We start from the raw sequence: 27311 nt of genomic DNA, 5'->3' as shown, positions 1-27311 counted from the left end.
CCACCCCGCCCCGAAATCTGGAGGTCACTTTGCAAGCGATCTGGGTCGAGTTAGGCCGGTTTCGAAAATTTGCAAGGAACCATTTTTGGAACGTTTCTTCAGTCAATCACTCATTCAGAAATCAACATACATGCTTAGGCTGCAATCAGTTCCATAGGTAACAAGTTACTTAACTCAACTTAACTGCTTTGTGGAGTTGCGATGTACTATTTTACCGCTGTCTTCATGCAGAATACGTTTGGGACTAGTTAAATAATAATTTATTACAAAGCCGCAGCGGTTACGGTAATTGCATGAACTTCACGAAAATCTTCTGTTAGTTGCCGCTCCGCTGTAAATTTTTCTGTTCTTGACAACCAGCCACTAAACTAGAAGTCTATGGTTTTCTGAGTTCTAAAGGAAACAATGGCAGTTCAAGCTTCATGCATGGAGCTGGCTTTAGAGGGAGAAAGACTCTGTAAGGCTGGCGATTGTCGCGCCGGGGTAAGCTTCTTCGAAGCAGCCGTTCAAGTTGGAACTGAAGATTTGAAAACGTTAAGTGCTGTGTATAGTCAATTAGGAAACGCTTACTTTTACCTCCAAGAATACGAGAAAGCCCTGGAATTCCATCGTCATGATCTTACATTAGCCAGGACGCTCGGAGACAAAGTTGGGGAGGCCAAAGCGAGCGGGAATCTTGGAAACACGTTGAAGGTTTTGGGCAAATTTGACGAAGCTATAGTCTGCTGTACTCGACATCTTGATATCTCGCGGGAGCTTGGCGATAAGGTGAGATTAAAGAATTTATTGGCTGAAGGTTATAACTATCGTAACAAGCGGCAATAAGACGCGGAAAGTAATTTTAATTGTGCAATTGAGTTCAAAGGTGAAGAAATCGAATGGTCACGGACTTCATGGAGTCATCATCTGCGCGCAATGGAATTGATTGAAATTGAGCCAATTTTGTAGTCGTCTATTTTTTGCACTTCTTTGTTATCGGAAGTTTATATTGTATAGTACTGGTTCCTTGGACAGGTGTTTTCAACGACATGCGATTGATATATTTGTTTCTGTTGCCACAATTTATCGAGCTTAGTAAGTGATTAAAACGATAAAGAGTGTAGTATTGTTGCTATAGTCTCGCTGAAGAATTCGATTTAGATATCACATCAAAGATCGAATGGTAATTTCGAATTCGCTCTTTGTCGCTCAACTTTCTTTTAACTTACATGTATTTATGGGAGAAATTCAAACCTAGTCCTTGCAGTTCGGTGTTCAAATGTTCATACCGTAAATTTGGCAAGTGCTGACGGCAAAATAGCGATCATTGATCGCCATTTAGGGAGCGCTCCTCGGAACAAACCCGTGCTTCTTGTTGTTCGTTGCAAGCTCAAACATATTGAAATATTAAAAGCTAATCATTTGAATTTTCAGTAAGATATAATCAAATTGAGCAACATTTTTTCCTGGATAAAGAAATGCGTCGCTGACCCACTTTTAAATTTTTTGTATCCAGGGTTTTTACTGAATGTACGTAAAAACTGAAGGTGTACATTTCAGTATTTATTTATTAGTCTTTTCATGGAAATCAAAGTTTGGTTAATTGTTTTTATGTCTCGATTGATTTGACCCGGGTCCTTCAATTAACGAATTTTTCGGTTTCATATTTGACAATTTGGAGAAAGTTTAGTCATACTTTATTCAAACGTGATGTTTCATAACTATTATCAGTCAGTTAGTAACCAAACTATGTAAGTTGATTATGGCAATAATATGTAAATTACTTTACCCAATGCGTAGCTCAGGGGAGGAAGAAACAGACGATGTTTCCTATTTGGTTTTGTTTTTTATTGTTTTGGGGTTTTGTTTCTGTTTTCTGTTTTGTTTTTGTAAGGCTTCAGTTCGTGCTAATGAAGTGAACTTTCAAAATAATATTATTCATTCCTATAAAACATTCTCAAATTTTTATCGTTGTTTCCAATGAGGGTATTATTAAACAGTGAACCAAACAGCTCTTCTGCAGTGAAGTTATATTTATATGTTTTAACGTACCATCTATTGCTCAATGTTTCTCCACAAATCAGCTGCACTACCGTTTATGCTTTTTATTTGTTGACAAATACCTTTCGGGCTTGGGATGGATTAGATAAAAAATAATACTTTGTTGACATAGACTTTACATGTTTGTTCTACCTTGGTTCTAAGCGAAATATTTACTTGGGCTAGTAGGCAACAAGTTAGGAACTCAGCCCTGTTTCCAGTTTATGTACATGTAAAACTTGGTTATTGTTTAGTTAATGCCACTGAGGAAAAAGCTAGGATAATACCCATGGTTACCACTGACGGGTCTTTCATGTCTTAATGAGTTTTCAACATCTGTTGCTCCATTTCTATGATATATTAAAATGAAGCTACAGTAGCTAATGGGAATTTTTTGCAAATTAGAATGGTGCATGCAGTTTGTTTCCTTAGAAATATAAAGGAACTTGGGAGGATATTCTAGCAGTTTATCAAAAGTTAGGTTGGAATAGACTTGTAAGCTTTCTCACAACTGTAACAACTGTATGCCCTGTTGAAAAAAAAGAACAAAGGAAAAATTATCTTGACATCAGGGATGCATAATACAGGACTAAAAAAAAGCCCTGTCTTTTAGTCTGGCACAAGTAGATTTTCTTGCTGGGCAAGTAACTTTTAAAGTTCATTTGCCCAATTGGCAAGGCAAAAACAAAATCATTAAAGGTGATGTTACACGGAATGATTCACAATGACGATTTTTTTTTAATTTTTAAGTGCAAAACAGCGTTGCAATATTGGAAAAATGTTGCAACCATTCGAAACAATGTTGCAACAATGACGCAACACTGTGTTGCGCTAAAAATCATCGTTGCGAGTTGTCTTGTGTAACATCCACCTTAAATGTGGCTAAATGTAATTTAGGCTAAGTTAAACGCGAGACAATGCTGGCCAGCGGTCTCCTTCACTAATTGTATGTGGGGGGGTCTCGGGGTTTAGCAGGGCCGTAGTGATTTTACAGTGCTTTCGCAGGAGTCAATCAGCTTTTGGGTGCAGTAGTTATAGCTGTTTTTTGCACTAAGATAAGCATGAAGTGGCCCTGGATAAGCAATATCTGAGAGCTTCTTGTGGGAATTCGAGTTGTTTTCAAGCCTTGATGATGTAGGGTGGCAAAGGGGTGGGTACCCATCACACATCACGCTGACTTTTTTAAGCTAGCACACATCACAGAAAAATAAAATGAAACATTAACAAGTATCCTATTATTATTTGATCTGAGGAAATCAGAGGTCAAGGAATGTTAAAAAAAGGGCAAAACTACCTATTTTTAATATCTGTGCTTCAATTTTAATGATACTGACCATCACAGAAATTTCAAAGGAAAATCACGCGTCAGGCTTTGTGAAAGTAATAAATCACACATCACGCTGTTATGCCCAATCCTGCCTCATGCGGCTCATTGTGGTCCAATCAGGCATCAAGCTGATAATTTGGGTCCCATCACGTCACGGAAAACCCCTTTGCCACCCTGATGATAGATCACAGGTAACAACCATTCACAGCACTCTTGTAGTGTTCTGATTCAGCATGTTGTATGAACTGTTATTGAGAAAAACTGTCAACCAGTGAGCATTCAATAAAATTATTATTATTATTATTATTATTATTATTATTATTATTATTATTATTATTATTATTATTGTTGTTGTTGTTGGAAAAGGTTATCAAATGTGGATGATGTGTATGTTAGTGATGAAATTTGATCCAGTCAAACCTGTGTACAACGGTCACCCTTGGGAAATGGCAAGCTGACCGTTATAACAGGGTGACAGCTATATACAGGTCAACTTTGCTGAAAATATTAGGCAACTGAAAATTTTGGGAAGTTATCCGGTGACAGTAATACATAAGGTGACCATTACTATATACAGAGCCGTTCTCTGAGGTTTGACTGTATCAGAATCAGGTAAAAAAAATTTAACCCGGTTTGATTCTAATTTTCCTTTGTTTTTCAGGGCTTGGAGACATTGGAAATTGAGAATCAACCTAGGTTAAATCAAAATTAAGCTAAAGTCAAATTTGACCTGTAACATGTACATGCCATCTCAAGTGGATCTTTCACAAACTTGCGAAAGAAAGTTACAGTGATTGTTATTAATATGGCATGTTATAAAATGTTTTTATCTCCTAGATTGGTGAAGCAAGAGCTTTATATAACTTAGGAAATGTATACCATGCTAAAGGAAAACACTTTGGAAGAAACTTTCACCAGGACCCTGGAGAGTTTCCTGATGAAGTTCGATTGGCACTGGAAAGAGCAATTGAATTTTATGAGTAAGACAATGTTTTCTCCTATTAAGCAGTGATTTATAGGGAAACCAGCCTCAAGGTACACTGTGACTGCTGTGATGGACACAATTATTGCTAAATGTTTTTTTCATTTGATATGATGTTTGTTATTGTGAAAGGTTTGAACCCACGGTCATTTCGTAAGTAGGTGGAACATGATCGCGGTGTTATTGGCTAGGAATACTCCACATGATATTTAAAGTCTTCACAGACAGTAACATCAGGGTTAATTGACAGATGACCAATAACATCGTGACTTTATTGACCAATCAGATCAATAAGCAGAGTTAAATGAGGCTGTCACTAAGGGCCCAGGGTGGTGGATTTCACCCGGCTACTATGAGCCCAAGCCGTGGCTACTTTCATAAGAAACAAAAGGGAAATGAGATCAAAAGGACTCCCTGGCTGTCCAGTTCCCCACCTACTAACTGCATAAACTGGGCAACTTGAAATCTTAGCGATAGCCCTGGTTTAACACGATCAACTCACCTTGATGCTGAAGATGACTATCCCACAGGTTTCTAAGTGTCAGTCACTGTCAACAACAATCCTTTCCAGGACTACTCTCACCTGGACGATTATACGCCACCTACCGTGTGTACTTATGGTCTTTATTGCTACTGTCCCTGAACATTTCCTTTCAATGATCATACACATATATGCCAACTCTCCTGGATTATTCGGGAGTGTCCCGGATACGGCACTGATCTCCCGCTCTTCCGCACGGGTCACCATATCTCCCTGATAAAATGGACTTTTGAGCTTTTCTGTGCTTTAGTTTGAAATTTAGCCCATTTTTTGCCTCAAAATTCAAACTTTTTTATTCATAATATGGTTTCTGGAACATTCTTTCACATATTAATAGTTAGTCACTGACAGGGGTCAATTTGTGGGTGAGGAGTGGTGGGGCGGTTGACAGGGGGAGGTGGGTAGTGCAACGTAGAGAGACTCCAGATTGAAGATCTCTTGAGGTTGACATCTCTGCATGCACTGTAATGGAATGAGCCTTGATATGTCTGTTTGATTTATTTTCAGGGCTAATCTGGCCATTGTAAAAGAACTTGGGGATAGAGGGGCTCAAGGAAGAGCCTGTGGTAATCTGGGCAACACTCACTATCTTCTTGGAAACTTTGAACTTGCTATCATGTTCCACGAGGAGGTGTGGGTTTAAATAAATTATTAGAAGTACAGTCAACTCCCGGTAACTCAAACCCTCTATAACTTGAACCTCCTGCTAACTCGAAGCAATTTTCATTTCCCCTCAGATAATTCTCTATGTAATTTTACCCTTGATAACTCAAACGTCTGATAACTCTAGCTGCTTGCAATTGGTTTCCCTAATATTTATCTGCTAGATAGTGATTTATCCAGTAGATAGCACTATCCAACATTTGGACAACTGGGGCCAGGTTTCATAGCCACACAATCAATTCTTACAAGCAATGAAAAAATGAACATTTGCACATAAAAGAATTCTGCATAAACCTACAAAGAAATGTGGAAAAAAATTAACTGAAAAACAGCATTTGTATAACCAGAAGCGCCTCCGGTGTAACTAAAGCATAACATATCTTGGGGGTCCCTTGAAAGCACATCATGATTAAGCTAAATGTTTAATTCAGATTTTATGATATATTTTTTGTTTATGCCATTGTTAAAACTAGCTGCTTCTTTTTGGGGGAAAAAAAGTAGGTGACTGCTCTGAGCAGAGTAGCTGATGCGTTTCGTCAGACGTCGGTGCTTAGGGGAGAGGGGTGTGACCTGTTTCTTGGGAGGAAGGACTGGGGTTCTAAGTCCCAGCATTTCTACAATGGAAACTCTTACAAGTGGACAGCTCTACTTACAGCCACCTTCACCCTGTTTCAACTCCCATACAAACTCTGTATTTTCACATCCCTGTAAGCGGACATTCTCTTTAGTGGTCGCAGACACTTTCAGGGTTTACAAGTTAGATTTTAGCTTTGTTTTTAAGCTCCCTTAGGCAGACCCTCAAAATGAAATGAAATCTCATTTGCCCCTGAATCTTGGATTTTGATAGATCAACTTTACATCACTGTTCATCACGATGAATTTATTTATTTTATATCAGTTTCATTGTTTGTTTGTTTGTTTCTGTTTTTTCACATACACATCCAGTTACTCTTCAAATTACCACTTGAATTTTATGCTTGTGACTGGATTACCGCACCATTAGAACAACAGTATACGATAACCAAACACTAACAAATAGTTCTTTTTCACACTCCCAATGTTTATTTGTAGCTGTGCAAATTCCCGTAAGCAGCCATCTAACCCTTACACCTCAAGTGGCTGATACAAGAACCATTCTCTTAGGTAGCCAGCATCCGGAGGGTGTCTGTTTACGAGAGTTCCCATTGTATTATCAGCAGATGCCATCAAGTCGTTTAATGATTGATGCGAACACTTGGCTATTTGCTTTAATTTATGTCTCTGTAAGCATGCAGTAATAAAACATTAATTTTACTCTAACTATTGCAATTTTTCTTCTGGCATTATAGAGGCTGGCTATTGCAGAGGAATTCAATGACAAACCAGCAGAGAGAAGAGCTTGCAGCAATCTAGGAAATGCTCACGTCTTTCTTGGCGAGTTTGAGACTGCTGCAGAGTATTACAAGTGTGTACAGAATGAAATTTTTTGCAATAAATTTAGGCTGTGCTCTTGCAGTACGTGTTGGCCTCTAGCAGCTAACTCTTGCACTCAGGCAACTAAAAAATCATAGCTGGCGCTTTCCAAAAGTCAGAACTAGCCAGCCAGACAGGGTTGTCAAAAGTAGCCGGCTGCTGGCGAAAATCGCCACCTACTTGATTAGTGTCATTTCTTTACAGATGGCATTTTTTAAATAAAATATCCCTGGACTGGCCGCTTACTTTGACAACCCTGCCGGACCAAGGCTGGACCGGTCATTTTGAAAATGAATTAGGCTTTTTTCAAGAGTTTTCCATGAAAATGATTCCTTCATGCATGCTATTTAGGATTGGACTGATCTGGCTTGATAGCTTTGATTAAATGGTAATAGCCTGGCTGGTCAGTTCTGACAAATGGAATTAAGCACCCTTGGTTCTTCATAGAAAGCATACACAAGGCAGCCTCGCTTCACAGGCTCAGAGCACTCGGCTCCCTTCACCTATTCTTAGAGCACAGCCTTGAATTAAGGCACCAACTGGGGGCTTAGGTTGACCAAGTACAGTGTAACTGTAATTTGTATGAAATTGTTCACCCAAGCTTCAAGCTCATTTCTGGCTGCTCACTAATGTACATGTAGAAAAGGACTGTTGATGGTTTCCTAGATTGCTCTGATTTAACAGTAAACTCAGTTTAGGAATCTGTGTGTGTGCTCTCAGACAAGGCTTTCATGATGTCAGGGTTCATGACTTGTTAAAATATAAGAAAACATTATAGAGCTGGCCCCAGTTGTTCAAAAGGTGGACAATACTATTCACTAGACAAATCTGAGTCTATCAAGTGGATTATACAATAAATTGATTTCCCTATGCCTGATACTTATCCACTAGACAGTGATTTATCTTGGTGGATAGCGCTATCTAATGGAGAAATCTCTATCCACTGGATAACACAATAATTGGTTTCCCTGACACTTATCTGCTGGATAGTGTCATTTTTCCGGTGGATACTGCTACCCACTGGATAAGTCTGTAACCACTGGGTAGTGCAATATTGGTTTCCCTAATACTTGCCTGCTGGATAGTGATTTATCTGTTAGATAGTGCTATCCAACGTTTGAACAACCCAGGAGTGGTTTGATACAATTTTAGGAATGACTTACAAGGGAGATAAAAATTAATGCTGTAAGAGAGAGAGAGTGAGAGGTGATCAGCATTGGGATTAACCAGCCAGACATATATAGCCATGGGATCTGTTTCCAACCCACTCACTAGTGTGACAACCCTCTGCTATCATGACTATATAATTATACCCCAAGCATGTGACAGTGAGAGGTTTGATTGGCCCTGCCGTCATTCTGATTTAGAAGCTAGTTTGAGTTGAAAGCTTAGTTTTCTTCTTCTTTACTAGTGTGGAATTAAAATTTCTAATCTATTGTTACAGAAATAATGCTTAATAATTTTCGTGAAAGTTTACTATTGAATTGCTATTATTGCCTTTTTCATTCTGTAGGAGAACACTCACCATATCACGAGAACTAGGGGACAGGGCTATTGAAGCACAGGTGACTATGAATGATGAATCTCTTCCATATATCTTCCTAGCATGTGGCACTTAATTTCTGCTGGTTTATAATTTCTCTGAGTTTTGAGGAATTGTTTTGTTTTGTTTTGTTTGTTTTTTTTATCTGCTAAAATTTCAATTTAGAAAAACTGTAGGTTGGATGTTTCATGGTAGTCTGTGCAGCACTTTAATAAATGTAGCATTTTCATTTTGAATAAAAATACAAACCAGTGAATGTTAAATAATTTAACGTTTACTGGTTTGTAGGTTCCAGCTTTTCTTTGGAAGTCCCTTGTAGTTCTTTCTCAAAAGATGTACCCACCCTGAAAGCTTTCTCTCTCATTAATCACAACTTGCCTTGACCTAAAGCTAGTTAAATGATAAACTCAAACACCACTTATCCCTTGGCCTGCAAATAAGGCCGTCTCCTTGCTCCCTGCTGCTAGGGATATTGTCCCTTGTGGCGATGAGAAATGAGAGACGGCTGTTTTCACAGGCTACTTAGCCTTGAACTAACTTAATCTTAGACGCTAGTGCATTGAAACTAGAGTGTAACATTACTTTATTTTTACCTTATGAACAATCCTGTCTTTTCCTTCTCTTGAGATATTTTTCTTGATGTGTTTAGGCTTGTTACAGTTTAGGGAACACATACACTCTACTGAGAGATTATCAGCAGGCAGTGAACTTTCACTCAAAGCATTTGGAGATTGCCCAGGAATTAGGTGACAGGTGAGGTGCAAAACAATGAGAATTTATGATGTGATCACAAAATGATGGAGTTACTCGTTGGAAAATTTCAAAAACACCCTAAAGAGCTTAGATAATCACGTCTTCTGAGGACCCAGTTGTTCGAAGGCTTATTGCTAATCCGGGGTTAAATTTTAATCCAAGTTTCTCTTTCTTTTGTTCAAACTCCTTTTCCCGGATAATTTTCTCTTTTTTTAGGGCATCCAATCACCAAAGCGTACACAAAAAGAATTAAACTGAGTTTGCTGTTTAAGCTTTCATATCTGAATTCAAATTTTGCACTAACCCTATGCCAGCTCTCCCGGAATATCTGGGAATCTCCCTGATACGGCACAAATCTCCCGCTTTCACGTGCGGGTCATGATTATTAATATTCTCCTGGTTAACATTGAGCTTTGAGTTCTTCTGTGCTTTAGTTTGGAACTTAGCCCATTTTTCCCTAAAATTTAACACTGCATTTCCATCAAAGTAAGGTTTCTGTGACACCTTTGCACGTAGAACATCACAGACAAGACTGCCTTGTCAGAAAGCAAATTTTGACGGACTGTCTTTCATGTACGACTTCTTATAATGTCCTGAGCCACACTTATGTCATAATTTGGAGACTGGGTCGGGTTGTCTTTATGACGAGGGAGGGGGTAGTTGATGTTGGAAGGTACAGTACTGCAAAAGAGACTGTCTCCAAATTTTTGTGACGCACGTGCGTCCGCACGTGCAACGTTGATGTTTTGCCAATGTGAAATTATTACGCTTTTTTGACGTTCTCATTGCCCTTGGTGTCGTCGTAGCTTTGCATTATGTAACAACAACTTGTTTAAGCATTTTTCTTTCAATTTTCTGCATTAGTGGCGGTTGTTATGAACGAGTCACTTGCAAACAAATTAATATGCACTGTTTGTTCAGACTATCTGGCAATTTCTCTCCTTTTATTTCTTGTAAAATTCCCCCAAAAAGTACGATTTTTTTTATGAGATTTTTCCGTGGCCGTTTAAAAACTAGCCTTTCATGCACAGTGTTTTTGGTTTACTTTAGCAACGCCACCTCGCGAATATTGTTTTACCGCTAGCAGAACCCAACATTTAGCAACAATGGCCGCCTCATGCCACAGAGGGCCGTTAACACGTCTTATTGATCACGATTTACATATCACTTCATGTGTACATTATAGAGTCAAAATTCAAAGTACATCATTACGGGGGTTTTGTCTACTGGCCACTATTCTCTGCTTTTGATTGTATGTCATTTTGTACGCACGTACTGTTGAAACAGTCCAATTTATTGTCATTGCAGAGTGGGAGAAGGTCGCGCTTGTTGGAGTTTGGGAAATGCTCATACTGCTTTGGGAAATCACGAAACGGCTCTAGATTTTGCTCAGAGGCATTTGGATATCTCAAAGGAGGTAAGAGAATGGTCGTCTTGATTTCATATGAAACAAAACCTTCATACTTCACGCTACTGAACGTGCTCAATCAGCAGACCTGGTTAATTTTAGCCCTCTCACTCCCATAAGTGGCTAGAGTCAGAATTCATCTTAATTTCCAAATTTCGTTTTGTCAAATATTGCGAAATAAATAGTACCATCTGAAAGTGCTGCTAAAGAGGTTTCATTTGAATGGTCACACCATGGTATTTCGTCCACAGACTCAAAAGTAAGAACTATTTACTAAGTGAATAGTACCATGCGAAAGTACTGCTGGAGAGGTTTCATTTGAATGGTTACACCATAGGGTTTCATCCACACACTCAAAAGCTAGAACCACCTTCATTCACTCTGGAATCAGGAATAAAGGTTTAAAAATAGTTTGAGGCTTGCATCATCAATTTTCTTTGCGATGTGAGAATGTTTTGTGGTCGATAGAGCAGATCCAGCTTAAATAAGGAAAAAATACAAGCCCGTTTTCCGCGTGCTTCTAGGGGACCGTGTCGTAGTCGTGCTGGGTATCACCTTCTGTTACTGTAAAAGATTTTACCATTTTTTTCTTTAGCGGCTGTTTCAGTTGTCTAATGTGGCACGTTTAATTTACTACTAAGATAAATTTGCTTTGCGAAAGAGAGGAAGTTACGATAAGCAATTTCTTAAAGCTGAAGAACAACGCACTAAATGGAAGCTTTTACTCAAAATTGTCCCATTTAAATTAGGAGGCGTTTTCCTATTTCGACTTGTCATTCTTAATTTTCGCAATAATCAGTAGATAACCGAAGACCATTACACAAAACGACGTTTCCATTGTTTGAATTATATCTAAGCGGGTAATTTTTGTATGCACTTCAAGGCTTAAAGTCTCTAAATTCCGTTTATGTGCCGTAATCTTAATTCCCATCTCACTTGCAAAGCGCGCGCTGTTTTTGCTATTCGCTTTCGAATTTTTCACTTTTTGTTCTTTTCCTCTATTTTGTGCTTTTGCTAAAAGAAATTCATAATTGTAAACATATTTGCCTAAAAGAAGCCATGTCTTTGTTGATTAATCGCGCCTGTGTAAATCCTGCTAGGACAACCGAATTTAGCCCATAAGCATCCTAATGTTTTTTAAACTATCAGCTTTCGTCACACTTTTGATTTGCAAATCAAGCGTTTGTCCTCGACAGTTCTCTGGGGCGTCAATCATGAATGAACAGTCTCTTAAGTCACGTAGAGTAAGCTAACTTTCATGTTTTGACTGGTCAAGGTTAAGCGGAAGCTTAAGTGGTTCTATATATTGTAAATGTTGGGTTTGTGAATTAACCATTCAGAACTAAAGCCACTGAAATTGCTTTTTTTTGTTTCTTTTGTTAACTGGGCTGACGGATAATGGTGAAGAAGTGCGTAGTGTCTCTCAAAAGGCCGGAAGTGGTAGTTTTTGCCAACCTTTTCACCTCAGCCAGCTTTGTTTTGAATGAGGCGAAAACATACTACTACAAATCTAGAATTTTTCTATCAGAGAATCATCTCGATACATTCTCTCTTACGTGGTTATTTATTTAAAACACGAAACGAAAATAGAGCCTGATCCCAGGAGGAAACTGATGAATCTTGGATTAAAAAAATAAAGTCGTACCTTGAAGATCCAGATATTTCTCTTCTACCTTCCCGAGTCCAGTAAAATAATTCCATGTTCAGTTGAACAAATCGACCACACTTTTCCACCGTCTACACTCAGAAATCGTAGAAATGACGTCATGAAATGTTTAAAACTCAAGTGGAATCACGAGCTGCGGGCGAGCGGTTTCACCGCAAAGCTTTCAGCATTTCATGGTGTCATTTCTCTGATCTGTAACGGTATAGACAAGGAACGGACTGCTGTTGTTGCTGTAAAATTAAGAAATTTAAAGACCTGATTCTCACTAAGTTTCTCGTAAAGTCACGCTTTTGTGAGAGGGGAAGAAGAAATTGCTCTTTTTGTATTGCGCCATTTCCATTGTCTAAGCTCTCTTGTAGACGCTCTCGACCAATGAGCTCGCGAGAATTTCTGTAAGTTATTGTGACCAATGCATTAGCAATGTTTTTTAACTTAGGAAAACAAACAAGCGGAAGGGAAAAAAAAAAGATAGTGAGCTATATTTTTAATGGAGGTCTTATATATTAAAGTTCTTCCTTTGGAGGTCAAGGAAAGTATTAATAGAAGGATAAACGGCTGATGTAACCAAAGCGCAGTTTTCATTATTCCACTGAATAGCTAGTCTAATATAATTTCTCTAAAGTCGACATTTTTCGCCGTAGGTTTACCTACATTAACATTTCAAATTCGGATAAAAATCTGAGGCAATCGAGCCTATGACTATTGTCAGATAACAAACTGAACATTGCTTTGTGTTTAACCCGCTAAGGATTTCGTAGCATATCCTAGATTTTCTTTTTTTTCAGGAGACTATACTACCAGGTATTTTGTTGTTGATGAATTAAAATTTTTTGATTATAAATAACACATTAAATTTGTTTCGAATATCGAGCCATGCAACAGGACTATGACATTATGCAAGATGAATTCATCCTGCACGCAAACTAATCTCTCATACACGTATTGTATCGCCTCTGCCTTTCCTGATTAGCTGAAGCAAATACCTTTATTTTGATCTTATATCACTCCAATAAAAACCCTTTCGTAATGATACTCTCCGGAATGAGTGGCATTTTGCTGCGTAATGCTTCCTCCGTGCATACTTATATAACACACACAGTCAAACCAAAAGTGTGCGTCGTTTAATCTCGAGCAGGTTGTTTCAGGATGTTTCTGTCATTTTCACTTCAGGTTGGCGACCGCACTGGTCAAATTACAGCGCAGATGAACATCTCGGATTTGAGAGCTCTCCTTGGAATCGAAGACGAATCGAGAGAAAGGTAAATACCCAAAAGATTCTCTGGGATCTTAACTGGACTACCTTTACCTGTTGTTTTTTACCTGTTCGTTAGCATTGCGTATCGTAAAATACAACAGAAAGCTGTAAAATTCGGCATATGATTACCCGATGATATTAAAAGTGCCAGTTGAGCTTAAAATGTCACGAAGGTACAAATGAAATAAACAAAAATATTAAAAGATTCACTTAAAACCAGTCAAAAATCAGAGGACCTTGAGAAGGGTGTTTGCTTGCTCAGAGAATGGTTATATTTTACATAGTAACAAAGGTCTTTTAAGACGTTAAAAAATGCTCACAAAAAATGAAGTATTTGATTTGGCAATTAAAATTATCGGTGTGCATTACATAACTGAGTAAAATAAATGTCAAATATATCTTTGATTAATAAATGAAACAAAACAAACTATTTTAACTCTTTAAAAAATTATTATTTCGTGTGTGAACTACCGGACGTTAGATATCAAACAACCGGACGTTGCGTCCGGTGTCCGGTCTGAAACGAAACCCCTCCCATGTAAACTAAAAATACGCTCTGTGGAAAGTGTTTCGAGAAACGTGTTTTCGACTCTATACTGCAGAAACACCCAACTCCTATTAACGTGATTATTTATCTGTTTGTTTATCATTTTTTATTTGTAGCAATTCAAGAAGTGCAGCAGCAGAAAGTGTGAATCGCAGCAGTCCAGGTTCCATTAAACAGCTCTTCAATAGAAAGTTCAGCCACGGAAATGAAGGTAGCTTTCCAAACAGCATAATTTTAGATACAAAGGCATTACTCGACCTTAGCGTCACTCCACAAGTCCAGTACCAGGAACCAGTTCCACAGCAGTAAGGAGCATAAGCAACGACGAAGGCTACGGCAACCAAATCAGGAAAAATGCAATAGAATGATATTGGCAAAACAGAAACTTTGCACGTGCATCACGCTTTTTTGTACATTTCTTTGACGTCACTGCACAACTAAAGGTGATGTTACACGGGACGATACGCAACGACGATTTTTAGCGCAACACAGCCTTGCAATGTTGGAACAACGTTGCAACCATTCGAAACAATATCGCCACAATGTTGCAACGCTGTTTTGCGCTAAAAATCGTCGTTGCGAATCGACTGGTGTAACATCACCTTAAGACGTGAATCTGCCTAATTTCCGTTTTATGGAGGACCTCAACACAATAGAACGAATTTCATTTTCTTTTCTTGAACTTCAATACATTCCTTTAGAATTCAACTCCAGAAAAATTTGCCAGCATTTGAGGACATGAACAAGATGGAATAGGCGCGATTAATTTGGAAGCGACTCGAATTCACCTTTTAAGTGACGTTTTCGTAGCCGTCGCTGTCGGATCTAAGGGAGGGGGCCCGGGGGAAGCTCTGAGGCCAGCGGGACCTAGGCGATACAGTCACTTCGTTTACCAACCCTCCCCTCCCCCTCTGACGAGACCGAGGCCCCAAGGTACCTTGTTTCTGAAATTATATTCAGAGATCAGTTTGTCTTTGATAGGCCTCGTGTGTGCAAAAAAGATTCCTCAAGTTTAAGAGAGGATGTTCTTGTTTTAATGCAGCCTATGCAGAACGATTTTGATATGTTTTGGTTTTTGTTTCAGACAAGAAGAAAGTGGAAACAGCAACTTCGGCAGAAGTAAGTGATAAAGTAAACCATTCAACTTCGGGAACTTTAGTGCCCGATTTATTTTTTGTCCACTAAAACGTAAAATAAGGACTGGCCAAAATCCAGCCATATTAAACACACGCTTCATCATCAACGCATTTGTAGTGAATTTAAAAAACTGATGCATAAATGTTAAGTAATTGATTTGTCTTTTTATTGTTAAGGGAATGACCCTCCAATCTTTAAGTAACCATAAAAATATATTTCTCTCTCAGTGTGCACAATCGTCTAATTTATGTAAAGGCTCGACCTCAAATATAAGAAGCTTTTAGCGCAGTACTGTAGCAGATTACTTGAGCAGCTATCTTTCTCAGAATTGAGCTTTTCAAAAGAGCAAAATTTTGAAACAAGGCTAAGGTTTTTTTTATGTTAATTGATGGATTTGTTGATAGGTTGATGCTGACCGGAAAACCAGAATTATGACAATTATGGTGAAAAGTTCTCTTTGCGTCAAGCTTCGAAAACGCTGTGTCGCCTTGTGTTTTAAGAAATTGCTTGAATTGTGGGGGTGTCGTGGAAAGGTCTTGAACTTGACGACGAAAGGCCCGCTTTACGTATATCACTTCCTCAGGATGTCAACTTCCTTTCACCTTTTTTGGCCGTCAAAGTTGTTGTTTTGAATTAGGGAACTTGGCGATGCCAAGGAAACAGTACTGAACCAAGAAGATTCTCGCAAACGCGCTCCGTTGTTTAAGAGCGCAATTCCATGTTCTCGTTTTAAGTTCAGAAGAAAAATACATATCCACGTTATGTTCACGTTCTGTGCAAAACTTTCACCTTGATGATTTGCCGTTTGCTTATTAAGCAGCTTATGATCATGAGTAGTCCTTCAGACAGTCTAGTCAGATCAGACATTGATATGAGCCATTAAGGTGTGGTCAAGGGGACCAACTGAACTTGGCCAACATTGTAACAATTTTGCTTAATAAGAAACCATTTGACACCGATAAATTTTGACCGAGTACCGGATGTCTCGAAACATGCATGGTCGCCTTTTTTAGTACTTCACCATGTTGTTGTTGTTTTTCGTTTTTCTCTTTCTCCACTTGTTTACACTTCCTGGGCCTGGAGTGTTGCGCGATATAGCGTGGACGCGATATAGTGTTCCTCCACCTACGAGCGAACAGAGCAAAAACAACAAATATTTCTTAATACTCACAAAACTTTACCGCAGAAATGCTTCAGGTGATTAATAAGCATTACTTAGGTTTTTTTAATTCCTTTGGCGAATAGAAAATCGCATCTATGTCGTTTTTTCTCATTAAGTATCTTTTTGGCAATGTAGTATCGCTGTAATACCCATTTTCCAACATGTCGGTCCGACGTCATCCTCCCGCAATGTGATTGTGATGGATATCGTCCATGGCAACGAAGATAATGAAACCGTCGTCACAAGTTGTATCCAAAAATGTTAGATTCTTTGAAAAGGCGCTCAAAGAAGAACTAAGATTCTGCAATTGTTAAGAATCCTTTATAGCTGACGTTCAGCACGTACGCCATCATACAAACGACACACAGCAGCGATAATTTCATTGTTGCTGAAAATATTGGATCTGTGTTCGCTGGGATCTTTTTAAGTGCTTTTTGGTAACCCCTCGGGGAATCAATATCACGAAAAAAAACAATGGAACTGTTCTAGCGCTCAAATGAAAAGCAGCTATTCAGACGGAAAAACATAGCAGTTTTTATTTCAACACATCTTTATTTCCTCCTTTTCTTTTACTTTTTACAAGGCAAATAAGTTAATATTGCAATAATGAGAAATGTCTCGCCTGTTAACTTCATTATCACGTGTTATACACTTTAGCTTTAAAGACCCGTACACAAAGCTCTAATCCGTCTGTTTTGTTTTTCGTCGATTTCGTTACGTCAAAGCCATGCCTGTCTCTTCAAGTGTCACTTAAGCGCGATGACGTATTACATAACAAGTCCAAGGTTTTATTAACAAGATTTTGAGGCCAGAATTCAGATGATATAGCGTGAAATAACTGACGCTTTTCCCCAACTCTTGTCGGGGTTTCACTGATCAAGTTATAGCAAAGTTTTTATAAGTCGACTCTGAGATCTCTTGAGTGTTATGGTATGGTAGTCACTTCTATCGTTCTGTGCTATGCTTTATTGATACTTGTGGTGTTAGAAAATGTTTTGGAAAACTTTTCAACTGAAAAAGCAAAAACATCCGAAGGTCTTGCTCGTCCAATGAAATGGGAATTTTACTCCTTTGTTATGCTGTACGAGTATTTCACTTGCGACTCACCTTTTCTCATAATTTAGCACTTTGGAATTGTTCAGAGTAAAAATAATGAAAGGAGTTTTTTTTTCTTATTTTCTTCAGGGAGGTACCAAAGCTCGTTCGTCATCGTTGACCTCCAGAAAACCATTAGACCATGGTGACGTTGAAGTCCGCGTTCGCAGTCCTGAGGTAAGCTGAAAAATAATTTTAAAAAACTGTGGACTCGCAGTATCGGGTTTATTATGCTGGATGGCCTGCGAGCAGGCTTGCCTATGCTAGATTGGTGATAATTTTTGCGGCAGAACCGCCACCCCTCGAGGAAAGGCTCACTTGTGGAGTTCGGGGAAAATTATCCCAGCCAAACTCGAACAAGTGAGCTTGCTCGCAGGCTGTTTGCTTGAAAAGTCGCTGGAGCTTACTGTTTTCAAGAGTCAAAGCCAGGCAAACTGTTTTGTCAGTTAATAGTATAGTTTGGTCTCGAGGTGAACTCTATGACCATTATCAAACACTTATCAGCAGACTGAATGCGAAATTCTAATAAATGTAAAACGTTGATGCGAGTGTGACATATGAGAAAAAGGACATTCATTTCTTAGATTGCAACCACTTACGGACTAAATAATTCGTCATATCGCTTTTTAGTATAATTCTCTAGTTTTAAATTATGCAGTTACTGTAAGTTCACTCATGCTTTATATTACGCAAGTATCGTAAAAGTTGTCCCTGAAAAATGATGCGTAACGTTATTGCTTCCCGGGCTATTTTTATTCAGTGACGCTCTTCTTAGTAATTTGCATCTAACCATTTGAGCTGTTCTATACGAATATATTTTTGCGAATCCTGACTCTTTCTCGGCATCTACTGACACCGTTTGATAGCCTGTCTTAACATTGTTCTGCGTAACGTTGTTACATTGTGAGCAGTTTAAACTCGTTTAAACGTTTCGTCAACATCATCTCAACATTCCATTTGTTCTTGAAATATTGAATAGACCGTTTCCTAGTTCCAAATACCCTCAATTTTAAAGTGGGACCAAGTGCAAGATTTTTCTTTTGAAGTGAGGTTTATTTGCATGAAAATAAAAATGAACATTTCCGAGTGTGCTTCGCCATTTCCGAGTGTCCTTCACACACAAATCATTGGCACGTTAAGTTGTTTTCATCACTTCTGTTGTAGCCGTTTCTTTCTTTTTTTAATTTCACGCGTTTAGAACTTAAATATTCAATTTATATTGAGCAAATTCCTCAAACCTCTTCTGTTTAAGTGGTGCATGACAACAACTTCATAAAGGTAAAAAAATGTAATTAAAATTACTCGGAAACAAAGAAACTGTAAGCGTCATTTTATATTGCAACTCCAAGTAAGCAGCCATGGTGGTCTTTACGAATGCTTGGAATTCTTTCTCGGTAAGCAGTGAGCAATATTTAAGTTTTTGATACCTATTCTAAGTTAAAATAACTTCCTGATGTAATAACTGCGATGAACCAGTTGGAGACTACGCTTTTCCATCGTTATCTTGAAGCCATTTCTAAAAAATGTATGGCGAAGATGCCGGATTAAAGATATCAAAAATAACTGATTTGATTTAATCTCGGCAATAACCTTCGGAAAAGAGGATCTGCCCCATTAGGACGCTGGTAGCTTGTAAATTAGCCGTTTTATTGACAAACGTGCCTTACGTATTTTTCACTTAGAAACTCTAATTAAAACTAATTAGTAGAAATTTAGAAAGTGCCTTTTATCTAGGATATTTGAATAACTCACTGGGGGACTTTTAATTTCATTCGTTTTGTTTATCTGCCACTGTCTGACTTGTTAGTATAATGAAAGTTTGTGTCTACCTGCTATCCAAAAAACGAAAACTAATGTTAAGACGCACTTGACCAACTCATTTAAGTATTGAGTACAACCGAAAGTAGTTTTACAAGAAGAGCCAGTAGTGACAGTTGTCAGCGGTCGGTCGGAGGCAGGTGCGTAGGAGTTCTCAATTTCGTTTATATGACGTAAGTTTCCGTCAGCGTGAGGAGTGTTTCAGCCACATTTGTTTGTCGTCCGCCGAGAGGTTTTTCCAGCAAGGTTTTCTAAAATATATTAAACTCGCAACCTTATTCTTTTCTTAACCTGACATCGTTCTTTTCCCGTCGTTATTCTTAGGCGAAAAACGATCACTCCTTGGACGAGAATTTCTTTGAGTTCCTAACCCGTTGCCAAGGTAACCGTATGGACGAACAGCGCTGCGAGCTACCTAAACCAATCGAAAAGAGCAAAAGTACTGAGGATATGTTAGACATGGTGGAACGTGTGCAAGGAGACAGAATGAATGAACAACGCAGTGACTTGCCTGCCGACGAAGACCCTTCACTGATAAGTACGTATTATATGAGCAATCGTGATATATGAGTAGTCGTGATATAATATTAGGGAACTTAAGCAGCGACGACGGCGACGCCAAAGAGAACGGGGAAAAAAACAGTAGGTTTAGATTAGCAAAACCACAACTTTGCACGTACATCACGTTTTTTTGTACATTTCGGGGAGCAAGGGATGGCGTAGCCTGCGCGCAGACGAAATTAAACTCTGGTTAACTCCGTCTGCGAAACAGCGCCGAAATCCTTGTTCTGGACTTCCAGCTGTGTACCCAGATTTGAGTACGCGCCACGATTAGCCAGTTAAAAAAGGTCTTTGTTTTGTTTGTCGTGATCGCCAATCAGGTTGAAGGGAAATTCGAAACGCACTTCCGGTAATTCGTTGAGTCCGTTGGGGGTTCAGAACAAGGATTTCTGCGCTGCTTCGCAGACGGTACTAATCAGCGTTTAGTTATCGTCTGCACGCAGGCTAGGGATGGCGCAGAGGTGAGAGCGCTCGCCTACCACCAATGTGGCCCGGGTTCAAATCCCGGCGTCGACGCCACATGTGGATTGGGTTTGTTGTTGGTTCTCTCCTTTGCTCCGAGAGGTTTTTCTCCGGGTACTCCGGTTTTCCCCTCTCCTCAAAAACCAGCATTTCCAAATTCCAATTCGACCAGGAATCAGGTAGACGAAGAACCACTTCGTGGATGTGCTACCTCCAAATCATTGTTTAATTTGGTTTAATAACATTTCTTTGCCGTTGTTGCACGTTCACGACATGAAAATACCTAATTTCTTGTTTTGTGGAGGACCTGAACACAAGAGAACGACTTTCTTTTTCTTCTCCTGCACTTCGATAAAGTCTTTTAGAATTAAACTCCAGAAAAAAATTGCCAACATTTGACGAATTGAAGGAGTTGGAATAAGCGCGATTAAGTTTGAAGCAGCGCGACTTCCCTCTTTAAGTGACGTTTTGGTAACCGTCGCCGTGGTTGTTGCTTAAGCTCCCTAATGATCCCAAAAGGGGGGTAGGGATCAAGACAAGACATGACGCGCGCATCAGTCACTCTCGTATCCTAATCCACCCTTTTCTCACCTTGGAGAAAACTTATCCTCGGTAGAAGGGTCACCCGCCTACCCGAACAACCCTTGGCGAGCCAAAGTTTCAAAAAACTTGTCGAAAATTTTATGAGAAACAAAAAGTTGGCTCGTCTAGAAGGGTGACCCTTTTTCGATGGTCGGGTCACCTTGTAGCCGGGCCTTCCCCATATAAACACTTTGGCTCGCCCAGCCGGGTCAACTCGGTCACGACGAGACAAGACTTTAAAAAGTTGTCTCGGAGGGTGACCCTCCTCTCCAGGACATCTCTTCCCAATAAAAACGAGGCCTTGGTGACCTTACATGTAACCAGTAGAATTTGATATTTTGCTGTTACTTTTGTACTTGAAACCAATGTAAAGTTGTATCATTATTTTTCTTGTAATAAGGAAAAAGGTCCAAGAAGGGGGAAAGCGGTACCAGTGATGACGCCCTGTACGAAATGGTGCTCCGAAGTCAGGTAAGGTTTTTTTTTCCTTCCTGTTTACGGACATGGAATAAATACGTAAGAAGTCAAGTTCAGTGCGAAATTATCCCCATTTTGTTTTATTATTAGCTTTTCCCGACCTTAGCGGATTTAACCTGAACTACAGTTAACAACTGTGTATAAGAACCTTGTGGATTCACCATTTTCACATAGACCATTGTTTCCAATTTCTCTCGGGTTTTACAGTCGTCCCAAGAGAAATCGAAGACAATGATTATGCCAAAACGTTGGGGGTCAACAAGGTGCATTATGGTTTATGTGAAAATGACGAATTAAGAGCCCAGAATCCGGTTGTTCAAACGCTGGACAGCGCTATCCACCGGATAAATCACCATCAGCGATAAGTACTGGGAAAACGAATTGCGTTTTCAACTGGATAGTGATTTATCCACTGGATAAAGGAGCCAAGTGGCTAAAAATTGGAAATTAGACCCCATTATATATGAACCTATTCAGCTTGAATTTTGATGGTTGTCCAATACGCACGAACAAATTCCACTTGAAACGCGAATAGATTCTTTTTCATTTTTGGAGGAGTAGAAGCAAAGGTGAAATAGGTTTTTGTTTGATGTATGATCGGCCCGATAAAGTAAATTCAAAAAGCAGGCACTGCACGAGTAAAATATACTTTACAAGAACTACCATACTGTACTCTGATTTGTTGAGTGACCTAGTTCCAGTATGAATAAAATCCCGTAGCTACCCCAGAATAAAATAAGAACCCTCATTTTCTCGAGGCGCACTAAACAAACTACGACTTTGTCTTCCCCCAGTCTCATCGTATTGAGGATCAGCGCTCAGAGCCTCCGCCTTCTGCGCCCACGGTACCAGACGAGGACTTCTTCGGTCTCATACTTCGCTTGCAGTCAAACAGAATGGACGATCAGCGGTCTTCTGCTCCTGGTGGTGCGAGGCATCAATTACAACCCAGGCGATAGTGGCTGCTTAACCGCCAATGTAAACTTGTACAGATTATATCTTTTAGAGTGATTAGTGTTCTCTAGCTGGTTAGAGTGGTAAAATGCTCTTTTCATGAGTAAAACACGGCGTCTAACTACCAAGAGAAGGAAAAAGGTCAAGAGGCACTAGTGTGGCGTGAGATCGCATGATAATGGATTTCGTTTCTTATGCACAGTACGCCTCGTCACGCAATTCCCTCATGACACCATGTCACGATGTTCCGTGACAAGGTTAAAAACGCGAGTAAAGTGGACCCTAGCCTCCCACGCAGACGTTCTTTTGTCTCGTCGCGCAATCCTACCCAACGAGACAGGAACGAGTGACGAAGCCCCAAGAACGTCTCCGTCGGAAGCTACGTCGACCCGTAACAAACAGGTTACAATAAGGATGGTCACCTGATTAGGATTTTAGCCAATCCATTACAGTTACTTATGAAGCAACGTTAAGAACCGCGCATTAAGTGTAAAGATTTTAACGCCATATACGCACATGTGTAATGACTAGAAAGCACTTGTCCCTTTTAATAGTCACATGTCTTGTACGCGACAGTCACATGGCCGCATAGCATTCATAACGCCATAGAATGGGGAATTCCAATTCTCCACTCCAGAAACCACAAGGGAATGGGGTACAAGCTTTCGGCGCAACTACTTCCGAGATCTTTGGGTTGGACATGCGTTACTTGGTTGCCTTGAATACCATCGACCAATCGTAATTAATGCTTGTGTGCACAAACCATCCCAGAAATCGATGCCCCAAAGCATGTACTCATTCTCCCTAACGTTTCTGAAGGGGAGAACAACGTTTGGTCTTTTATTTTTCGAAATTCATTAAAGACAGTTATTTTACCATGGGTTGTTATTATCTCATTAGATATTTTTATGGGGAAAATAATAATTTGCCATCACTCAATTTCGTAGATAACTGTACTTAGCGATTGTAAAATGTCAGTTGTCAAGTCTTATTTAAATCTTCGTTCGTGTTTCGTGCAGATTTAAATCTTCAAATTAAATACGGTTGCAAATGATTACTATAGAGGGAATTTTATTCTTTAAAGGAAAGAAAACTATTTCTTAGAAGATGTATAGATTTTTACACCGATAAGGTCAGTGTTCTAATTCACGCCTAGTATTATTTTTATATTCACCATGTGTACAGAGAGCAAACCATTAAAGGAATTAAAATTCTGCTACTCTGGTGTATTGATTTTCGTGGCAACCATTCACCATTTTCACATAGACCATAACACACCTTGTCTGTTCCTGAAAGCTTGCTTTTCCATCTTCGTCCACGTACCTGCATGATACTAGGATCTTTACGGTCCGACGACGCCATGGCAGCGAAAAAGTCGCTTAAAAAGTGAATTTACGTTCTTCAAGTCTTTATCGCGATTATTCCTACCCATTTACTTTATCAAAAGTAGGCGAGCCCCCCTGGAGTTGAATTCCTAGAATTCCTATCCAAGTTCAGAAAGAGCCGAAATTAAATTTCATCGCCGCTCGTCTACGTCCTCCATAAAATGTAAAATTAGGCAATTTTATATACGTCCTAGTCGTGCAAAAACGGCAAAAAAAATGTACAAGAAAGTGTGAAGAACGTGCAAAGTTGTCTTACCTTCTACACCTTTTGTCTTTTTGACGTTCTCGTTGCCATCGCGTCGTCGGATCGTTAAGTCCCTGTTTTTCACCTTACGCAGTTGCGCTGCGAGAGGATGGGGGAGCGGGTTTAAGTCTAATATACATATTCAAAAAAAAAGATTCCCGAACTCAACAGGCGTTAATCCGTGCGCAGTTAAGCTAAGTCACAATTTTTTCTGGATTTTTAAGTTACATTTATTCGTGATATTGACTGTTATAGACCCATATATATACAGGAAATAACTTCCTTTTCTCCAACCTGTCCTAGGCTCCCCCAGTCCTCGTCCGTAGTTTGGTGCAAAGGACGGAGGGTCTATCGTTCTTCTCTTTTCCCCCTTTCTCGAGTCATTCGCCTCGTCTCGGGTGATTTCTCAAGGTCCTGGGAAGGAGGATATGTCAACTGCATGACTGAGGTAATGTAGGAGCTGCTCGTAAGGTGTTTCCTCATTGGTCACAGAAAACAATACCACCCCATTGTTTATCATTATTTCCCATTGTTTGACGGTTAGGGCACCAAACCAATTGGCTTTTAGGGTTAGGAGAGCTGCTACATGACCGGCTCTACTTGTTGGGAGCACGTCATTAACTTTCTCAGAGCTTTACGCATTCTTTTGTTCCTTCCAAAATTCACCAACGGGTTTAACAGCCCGTTAAGCAAGAGAAGAAAAACGCTATATCCAACATAGGCTGGAACATTTGGCACGTTAGCTGTGATTAAAACCAAAGGAAGAATGGTACCAGGCAGAAAGAGCAACACCAACAGCAAAAGAATCCAGGCTACAGTGTTGGCCAGTCGTTTTTCCCTTTCATATACATTGCGTATGTTAATAACTTCCTCGGGGGGCGTCTTGTTACAGAACAAGAAAATATGAGAGAAGATTGTACAAAATATGCAAAGAAAATAAAACAAAAAAGCAATGATTTTGCCAAAAGGGAATGGACCATCGGACAAGCTTTCTAGGTACAACAAAGATGCAACTACTAAAGTTGCAACCCACGGGAGAGCTATCATCTTAAGGGCGCGAGATTTAGTCATGTGAGCACGGTACCACCACAGCTTTCGCACCGCTAAGTAACGGTCTATGCTGATAATTGCCATATTTCCAAGGGTTGCTTGCATAGACAGACCAGCAATGAGAGGGTTGGTTGTATTGTTAGGACACTTGTGTTCGTGTGTTAATACTAGTATGACTCTATAGAGAGCGTTCAAAGCAAATATTACATCAGTGATAGCCAAACTGCTCAGCATTAATTGTGGAGGGTGTTGCCGGAGGGATTGGGTGTGTGCTACAGTGATGACAACAAATGCGTTACAAACGAGTGACACAAAAATCACCAGTATTTGAGCAGGGATGATGATATAGTTGGTGATGTCTCTTAACTGTAGCTGGGTTTCCTTGTCGGAGAGGGCAACCATCAAGCACTTCTGATAAGGAAACAAGCTTGTGTTTTCTGCAGCCATCTTTTATTTCCTGAAACGCAGAGTCAAAAACATAGGCTTAGAAACACATTTCATGAAATGCGGAGATTTCTCAAAAATTCACCTCTTTGCATAGGACAATGAAATTGGGTCGAGTTACCATAAAATTCCGAAAATAAGCCCCGGGGTTTATTACATTTTTCAAAGGCCCTTTTTGAGGGGCTTTTATTCGGAGGGGCTTATCTACGGAGGGAAATTTGCGTTTGAAAATCGATTGGGCTAGCCTTATAGTTGGAAGTAAATGTACAGTTTTTGCTTTGTTTTACTTTGTATTTGAGGGCCATTTTCCAAGGACAAGCCCCTTAGGGGGCTTATATTTGGAGAGGCGATTTAACGGAGGGTTTTTTGTGTTACCGGTTTGGGAGGGCTTATATTTGGAAGGGCTTATTTTCGGATTTTTACGGCAACTTTCGCTTCTTGGACTGTTACTAGGGATAGGGAAAAAATAGAGAGAAGAAGTCGTTACGTCACGTTGCCATGGTAGCAAAATTGCTGAATCTCAACAAACCGTGTGGTCCTGCAAATAACGAAATTAAAAAAAGAAAAATTGACTTGTATGACTTTCCCCGGCTGAGCATGATTGCACTCAAGAACAAAGAGATACCCCATACTTTTCTTCCATTGTTCGACAATTGACATGATCGTCTCTGTCACACTTTTCTTCTCTATTGGCCAATAGCTGACCGGGGAGTCTCTGGTAACGATCCAACAAATAACTGTATAATATTTGCATTGCAGACCCATTGTCCCGTCAAGGGAACTAAGTTATAGGAGGAAACCGCGACTGCCAGGACAATATGTATAGGCATGCTAAGTAATGAGGGTATGCGACCTCAATCGCCACTAGGGGTGGTGGGAGGGGCGAAACTTGAAATCACTTGCACTGAAGACAGTTGAACTGGCCAAGACCAATTAATGCTAACCCGGGGCCGCAATGCATCATGCTACCAGCGCGCATGCCCGACACGACAGAGTTTAAAGATTTTCTTATTTCCCGCGTCAAGGGCCAATTGTGTATGCAGTGAGAATAGTATTCGAAGAATTTTATGACATAATTACATAAACTGCTGATAATTTGATGAAATGTGACATTATACAAATTACATTTATTTGGAATACTCAAGTAAGAAGAAGCTAAGAAACACCCAGCTTATACCCCTCACTTTTTGTGGAGGGTCTTTACCGATTTTCTTCTTAATTGCTTTATACTACCACATGAGAAATTTCTGCCACTTGATTGGCTTAGAGCAGTGGTATTTCAGCTTAATTTGAACTACCTACATTCGAAAATTACAAACCTTTTGTGGGTAGTAGTATAAACAAATAATAGCATGATTTGAACGTGATATTTTGCATAAATACCACTTGTGATATTTCAAAATTGTCTCAAATTTAACTCACCTGAACGGCTCGTGAAATGACGTATAACAATTTCGAAATATCACTCGTGGTATTTATGCCAAATATCACTACAAATCATGCTATTACCTATACTAATTGCTGTCGTTGCACTCAACCCACTAACATAGAGAAAAGCCTCCGCTCAAGGCAAGCTAAATTTCCAGGTGGAAAAGAGCCATTATTGGATAATGCTGCTGTTGAACGATTAAGTGCACTTGATTTTACAAAGATAAATCACATTAATATGTAAAAGATAAGGCGGGTTTTAAGGTGCCGCCTAAGATCGGAAAAGAAACGAAATAAAAAGGATTTCAGCTGTTCATTTTGCCAGCTGTTTGAGCAAAAATTTAGAAAACTGAATA

The 27311-nt window shown here is 39.5% G+C and overlaps 1 protein-coding gene across 1 annotated transcript; it reads left to right on the top strand.

Moving 5' to 3' along the window:
• Positions 1-61: 61 nt before the first annotated feature.
• On the top strand, positions 62-23620 carry LOC140937083 (uncharacterized). The gene is made up of 14 exons (XM_073386616.1): positions 62-768; positions 4184-4326; positions 5377-5500; positions 6861-6976; positions 8498-8549; positions 9177-9280; positions 10589-10697; positions 13525-13613; positions 14273-14367; positions 15241-15275; positions 17641-17727; positions 19693-19906; positions 21374-21444; positions 22245-23620. The coding sequence occupies exons 1-14, from the start codon at positions 406-408 to the stop codon at positions 22407-22409; spliced, it is 1767 nt and encodes a 588-aa protein (XP_073242717.1). The 5' UTR covers positions 62-405; the 3' UTR covers positions 22410-23620.
• The last annotated feature ends 3691 nt before the right edge of the window (positions 23621-27311 follow it).

The sequence above is a fragment of the Porites lutea genome, chromosome 5, assembly GCF_958299795.1.
Source record: "Porites lutea chromosome 5, jaPorLute2.1, whole genome shotgun sequence".
NCBI lineage: Eukaryota > Metazoa > Cnidaria > Anthozoa > Scleractinia > Poritidae > Porites > Porites lutea.
This window is presented reverse-complemented; position numbering and strand designations above follow the sequence as displayed.